The sequence below is a fragment of the Echinops telfairi genome, unplaced genomic scaffold, assembly GCF_000313985.2.
Source record: "Echinops telfairi isolate 266 unplaced genomic scaffold, ASM31398v2 ScPeMD7_7457;HRSCAF=8495, whole genome shotgun sequence".
NCBI classification, from domain to species: Eukaryota; Metazoa; Chordata; class Mammalia; order Afrosoricida; family Tenrecidae; genus Echinops; species Echinops telfairi.
In genome coordinates, this window is record NW_022111357.1 from 7,016,337 (window position 1) to 7,023,305 (window position 6,969).

A 6,969-nucleotide genomic window follows, 5' to 3' on the forward strand; every position below is an offset into this window, starting at 1 on the left:
GGCGCGAGGGCATTCTCGGGGATGGATAATGAGGGGGCGTGAAGTGCACGCACACTTTTCATGTGAGCGTGAGGCTGGCTCCCTTGTGTCACTGGGGAGGGTCCTCGCAGGGAAGGATGCAGCAAACACTGGCCTTGATTCCCCCCTCCTGCAGAACCCCGAGGACGCTGATGCCGACGTGGTTGGCACATACGCATTTGCTCATTCCCAGGCCGCTGTGGCACGGGCACCTCTTGGAGCCCGATTCCCCGCAGGGCAGCCTCACGGCTCCATCCTTCCTGCCGCAGGTTCAGCCCCTACGAGTGGTATGACGCCCACCCCTGCAACCCGGGCTCCGAGGTGGTGGAGAACAACTTCACTCTGCTCAACAGCTTCTGGTTCGGGATGGGCTCCCTCATGCAGCAAGGTATGTGCCCTCGGCCCATGCAACAGGGCCAGCAGCCTGGCGGGCCAGCAGGGATGGATTGTGCAGGCCCCGCACTCACCGCTGCCCAGGCGGAGCCAGGCTCAGAGTCAGAGGCTAAAGCAGACAAGCTGCTCCCCGGCCACCACCGGTGGCTTGGTGGCTCCCAGGCGACTCCCAGGGCCTGCTGCTCTGCTGTGCATGGACAGAGCACCCTGAGTGTTGGGGCTGACCCTGCCTTGGCCTTGCCTCCTGAACTCCAGCTGAATGGCCCTGGGCTGTGAGTGGGGGAGATGCAAGGCTGGGGAGTGAGGGTGGGCGTTGCAGGAACAAGAGAGTGTGGCCTGCCCTGGGACCATGCCCATGGGGATGGAGGGACAGAGAGGTTCAAAGAGAACTTCAGGCTGCAGCATGGCTGCCTGGCCCTGGGGAGTCTGGGGTGGGTGGGAGGTGGGGTCTTCAGCCTGCATGCATCAGAGATGGGATGGCATAAGATGCCACCCTCGATAGTTCCAGAGTGCTGCAGGCTTGCCTAGGCCTGGCCCTTTGGAAATATCTACAGTTGCTGAAGGATCTCAGCAGGCAGAGGGCCTGCTCGACCTGCAAGGTGCTGGCGCAGAGATGAACGGGGTTGGGGACTGTGGCCAGGGTGACGCCCTCCAGCCCTGCTGACCATAAGCTCGCTGCCTCTGCCTGTGGAATCAATCCTCTGAGCCTCTGACCAAGGTCTCTGCCCATGTCCGGGTCCCCCTGAGGGGCAATGGGTGACCTGGGGGAGGGCAAGGGCTCTAAGGGGCAGAGGAGACTCCCCATCCCACACTCATCTTTGTGCCCCCTTAGGGCCTGGTAGACCTCCATCAGCACACACCGGATATGTCCCACCCAGCGTGTCCTGAGGGCCTGCTCTACGCCAATCCTGGATCCCTCACCACCACAGTCTATCTAGCTCAGCCAAGGGCTTGGGGAGCCACCCCGGATCACTCAGCCAGGGCAGAGCAGGAGCAGGGCCCTGGACCCAAGTACAGCAGAGCCCAGCAGAACTCACCAAGCCAACAACCAAACAAGTGACTCTCCCTAGAAACAAAACAAAACAAAATTTAAAAAAACAACTGTCCGATCTGATAGAGACTCCTAGAACCTCCTGGGCTGGACACCCTTCAAGCCTGGGACCGAGCCCACCCAGGGGAATTACCTTGCAGACAAACCCCTAACAGGATCAATGATTCCTCAGGATGCCTTCCTCTGCACGAGCAACCCAACAGGAGAGACCCAAAGGACAGCCTGTGCCCCAAACGAAGCTCAGAGGCAGGACAGATGGACCCAGGGACCCAGGGACCCAGGGACCCAGAGAAGGACGAAGTGGGCAGAGTGCTGTTACATTGAGGGGGTTACAACCAAGGACATGCAGCAAAAGGTGTAGGAGTTGTCGAGTGGAGAACCGATTTGCTCTGTAAACTTTCACCCAGGTTACAATAAAAACATCTAACCCCCCTCTCCCCCCCCCCCATTAAATGGGCTTTCCTTTGGAAGCAGCTCAAATCCTGGCTTGGGGAAGCGGGGAGCAGGGTGTGGGGTGGCTGGTGCAGGGGGAGCAGCGGACCCACTGCTAATGAGCCTCCTGATGCCTCACCTTGCCGCTGCGCCCGTCATCTGTTTCCTGACAGTTGGGAGAGACCCAGAAGGCCTCAATGCACGATCGTGTCTGTCTCCTCTTCCGCCGCCCGCTGCTATTCAAAGCGCTGGCCCCTGATGTGGTATCCCCCACGCGCGCACGAGGTTCTGATTAGGAGGGAGAGAAATAGTTATGTATTTGAAAAACTCTCCCTTGAGTGATTTCTTTGAGTGAAAAAAAAATTGCCCATATCAAAGCAGACTCTTTTCAGACTGCAGGTCCAAATATTCTGGAAAGTTCAGGAGTCACTCGCTATTTAAATCTCTTGAAAGCCGCCCAGTTAATTACTTCACTTAGAAGGTTTCATCTGTAGTGAGCTCCATCGCCAAGGTCAGGGAGGAGGAGTGGGAGATTTGGGAGAAGAACTTCAGAAAATGTTGGTTTTCTCCTCCTGCAAAACACCACATAGCAACCGCGTATTTGTACACCACCTGTATTTCCCACGCGGCTTCTCCTCAAATTGTACCAGTGCAGGGTTATCTGCAAGGCGGGGACAAAGGAAGGGCGAGTGTCCTGGTCTTCGGAGGCCCAGAGAGTATCTGACACAAGGTCACACAGAGAGTTAGGAAGGAGCAAGGGTCCCTCAAGGACCTGGGGCTTCTGACTCCCAGGTATGGTCCGCGTGTACCCCTAACAGAGACCCACAAGCACACGAAGTGTGCACGGAGTGTTCGCCAGCAATCACGCTTCAAAGTCAGCATGCCTTCAAATGCCCTAGGGCGCTTCCTACCACACCAAGCCTCCTGTCCCAGCAGGTCCTGCAGGCCGAATTTCCAACAGGTTCCCAGGTCCTGATGATGGTGGTGGGCTAGAGGCTGCACTTGGAGAACCACACTTGTAGGGAAAGAGGGTCAGTGCCGACGGGCCCAGGAGGCTTCGAAAACCCTGGTCTGGACCTGGCAAATGACCCCGACCTCTTCCCTTCCCAGGCTCGGAACTGATGCCCAAAGCCCTGTCCACCCGCATCATCGGGGGCATCTGGTGGTTCTTCACCCTCATCATCATCTCCTCCTACACGGCCAACCTGGCGGCCTTCCTGACTGTGGAGCGGATGGAGTCGCCCATCGACTCCGCCGACGACCTGGCGAAGCAAACCAAAATCGAGTACGGGGCAGTCAAAGATGGAGCCACCATGACCTTCTTCAAGGTGAGCCCTTCTCCCTCCCATCACGACCGACCGTAAGCCCCCCAGGGCTCAGTCCCTCCCTGTTTGGGACCAGTTGACCTTGGGGAGCTCAACACAGATTCTAGCAAGATCCACAGCAGGGGCAGGCAGTGTGAACATGCTGTGTGTTCTCTAAATCCTCAGAGGAGGGTGGATGGAGAGGCGGGAAGGAGGAACCGCTGGCCAGGCACGGAAAGGGCTCTGGGGCCAGTGGGCTCTCTGCCCGGCTTTAGGTCTCTGCACCACCCACCTTCGTGAGGCGTGGGGAACACTTCACCATGTGGTGAGCTGGGGGCACCTCCTCGAAGACAGAGAGGCAGCTCCCAACTTGACGAGTGAAATTAGCCGATCCACAGAAGGACACCGGTTGTGTGCCACCAGCGTTAGCAGGGAAGACGTCAGTAAAGACAAAGGCTCTCGTACCAAAGGGGACATAGACTCTGGAGATTGCTGGCGGCAGGGGAAGGGGCAAGGGAGAGGAGATCAAGCAGGGCACTAGACGGGTTGTTCATTGGGGGGCTTGAAAGAGAGTGGTCCGCAAGAAGAAGAGCCATCAAGGCGCAGGGGAGGGGAACTACTGCGGGGAGGATGAGTGGGTTAAACGATTGAACCCCGTGGATGGTCTGAAAGGTCAACCCCTGCCTGACTGACAATACAGATTTGTCCTTGATAAAAAGTCATCGAGCAGAAGGACAAAAGAGCATCGCCTGGCCTGTCCCCATCCAGCTAAGCTGGAGGGGTCCCAGTAACCCCCGACATCGGCCCAGCTTACTGCTCCTGAGGGGACCCTGCTTTTGCAAGGTGCGGAGTTCAGTTTCCACAGTCTTCTCCCGTTGTAGCCCACAGAGGCTGAGGGTTTAGGAGACTGAGAACCAGTCGCTATAAACGTTCCTCCCAAAATCAATGAGGATGGTAACAAGCATTATCATTACTGGGCGCGCACAGAGGGCAAGCTGGGGCAGCCCCGTGCTAACTAGTGGACTGCCTTTCATCGGCATGGCACGTCCTGAGAGGCAGGTGCTGTAGTCAGCCAGCGCCATTGCCAGCCTACTCGTGTGGACACCAAGACTGGGAAGGGTTACATAGTTTGACCAAAGACGCACTACTGATAGAGGCAGACGCTGACCCACGTCCGCCTTCCTCCAAGTCCGGCATGTGCTACACTGACCTCCAAAGTGCCTGGAGGACTGGTTAACACACGGATTGCCAGCCCCATCCTCAGAATTTCTGGGTCAGTGGCTCGGAGGTGCAGGCAGGGGTGTGTGTGTGTGTGTGCTGAGAACATGCATTTCTAGGGCCATCCCGAGCAAGGCCAGGCCCTGGACTTCGTGCTCAAACCAAACCAGACACACTGCCATCGAGTGGATGCCCACTCACAGCGTCCCTTTAGGACAGGGTAGAACTGTCCCTGTGGGTTTCTGAGACTGCGACTCTTTACGGGAGTAGAAAGTCCCCCCCTCCTTTCTCCCACCGGATAGCTGGTGGTTTCAAACTGTGGACCTTGCAGTTAGCAGCCCAAAGTGTAACCACTACGCCACCAGGGCACCTCCTCAGGAATCTCCAACCACACCTGGGACACTAAGGGGGGGTCCCTTTCCTTTAGACACAGGCCCCCACCTCCAGCCCAAGCCCGGGCCTCCTCTGCAGCCCCTACAGGATGGGCAGAGCCTCCCGTGGGCCTGCGCAAGGAGGAAAGGAGAAGGTGGGAGGGGCACCCCGTGGTTGGAAGCAGCTACTTTGTGACGAGAACAGAAAGGGACCCTGCCCTTGTTTGCCCTCCTGGGAAGCTGCAACCCCAGCAGCCTTCCTCGGGGGTCCCCATGTGTCTGGAGTACACACACAGCCAGGCCTGTGAAGAGCTGAGGACTCTGGGCATGCGCATGTCTGCGGCTGCAGCGTGTGATCCATGCAAATGCACATCTGAGTACGTCAGGATGTGTACATGCGTGCCCATGGAAAAGAGTGCCTGTGCAGGTGTGTGTGTGTGTGTGTGTGTGTGTGTGAGAGAGAGAGAGAGAGAGAGAGAGAGCGCATCGGTGTACATCCATCTCTGTGACCTGGACATGTGGATAGGTGCCTGTGTCTGCGTACACACAGGGGCCAGAACGTTTGCGTGTGTGTGCATGGAGAGTGTGGGCGAGTGCCTCTCTCCATGTGCCCATGTGGTGTGCCTACATCAGTGTGCCTGGAGGAGGGGCTGGGCTTGTGTTGTGTGAGGGCTGTACAGATGTCTTAGGGCCCGTGTGTGAGCACACATGTGTCCTATGGTAGGTAAGGTCTTGTGTGCGTGCAGGCCTGCTCATGCCGACCCCCAGGCTGCAGCCAGCCCTTTGACTGTGCCAGGGCTTCTCTCATGCATTACGCATGAGCCCGTCTCTAAACAGGGCTCCCGATCAAAGGAGAGCGGCAGGCTCAGTGCCGCTGATTGGATGCCCTGGCCTCCCTCCATGCTCAGATGCTCAGATTGGCTTCCAGGAGCCTAGTCCCAGCTCCCCACTGAGCCATGTCCTCAGCATCCAGCAGCTCCACGCTCACCCACCTGCTCTGCGAACCATCCAGGGAGGAGGCCAGAGGAGGGATACAGCAGCTGCCGGTACCCATATCCGAGGTCCAGCCAGGCCCACAAAGTCCTGCTGGTCAGGAGCAGCCACTGCCCTCTCCTCTACAACAGGAACTCCACTCCCTTGCCCGCCTTAGGGCCAGCTAAAAGCCCCCTTCATGGCTGGCCCCACTGCCTCCTGCTCTCATTCAACTGCAGGGCCTCTCGCTCTCCTTTTGGCAGCAGACGTCTGTAGGCAGAGAGGAGTCTGAACATGGATGCATCCACCCAGCTCACATAGGGAGCTAGAAGCACAAAGCCCCCAGAAGGTTACTGGCCAATCCTTCCCGCCTCCCCTGCCCGCACCGCACCGCTGCCTGCTTCCCTCTGTATCAGGGCCCCTCCCTGGGCCACGTGGAAACCTTAGCAGCACAGAATCATTAAAGCTAGAGTTGGAAGAGACTGAGTTCAGCCTAGAGGAGCAGAGGTCCAGAGGGGCTAGGTAATTTACCCAAGATCTCACAGCCCATCAGTGGTGGAGCCAAGAGGCAAGGGCACCAGTCCTGTCTGCTCTCACAGTGCCTTCCCCTGGGGAGTGATGTCTAGCGCTGGACAAGGCGTCTGCACAGAGGAGGAGCCAGCAAGTGTCTGGGAGACCGTGCCAGGCAGCAACAACGGGGACATTTACTAAGCACTTTCTGTGTACCAAGCCAAGGAGCCCTGGTGGTGTAGGGGTTACACGGATAGCTCTTGACCGCAAGATCAGCAGTTCAAAACCACCAACAACTCCTGAGGGTGAAAATGAGGCTCTCTACTGCCATAAAGAGCTGCAGTCTCGGAAACCCTGGCCTATAGGGCCACCATGAGTCAGAATCAACTCTCTGGCAGTGAGTTTGATTATCCGGTTTGCTCTATGCCAAGCAAAGGAACCTGGTGGTGCCACAGGTCGGTTGTTCTGCACCCCTGGGGAGAAAGGCGAGAGCCAGTCTCAGAAAACAGCAGCCCTACTCTGTCCTGGAGGGTGGCCGGCTGTGAGCTGGAATGGACCGGTGGCAGCGGGCTACGTGCCCTGCAGAGCCCCTGGATGGCACAAACAGTTGAGCGCCCCGCGACTAACCCAAAATCGGTGGCTTGAGCTCAGCCAGAAGCCGGCCCCTTGTAAGAAAGGCCTGATCGGCTAGTTCCGAACG

At 57.9% G+C, this 6,969-nt stretch overlaps 1 protein-coding gene across 1 annotated transcript in view; it reads left to right on the forward strand.

Moving 5' to 3' along the window:
• GRIK3 (glutamate ionotropic receptor kainate type subunit 3) overlaps positions 1-6,969 on the forward strand; it is a 243,833-nt gene that overhangs the window by 226,629 nt on the left and 10,235 nt on the right. Inside the window, exons 12-13 of the mRNA XM_004704958.2 lie at positions 288-406; positions 3,005-3,222. Of these exons, the coding sequence (XP_004705015.1) occupies positions 288-406; positions 3,005-3,222 (337 nt within the window). The remainder of the gene's footprint in view (positions 1-287; positions 407-3,004; positions 3,223-6,969) is intronic.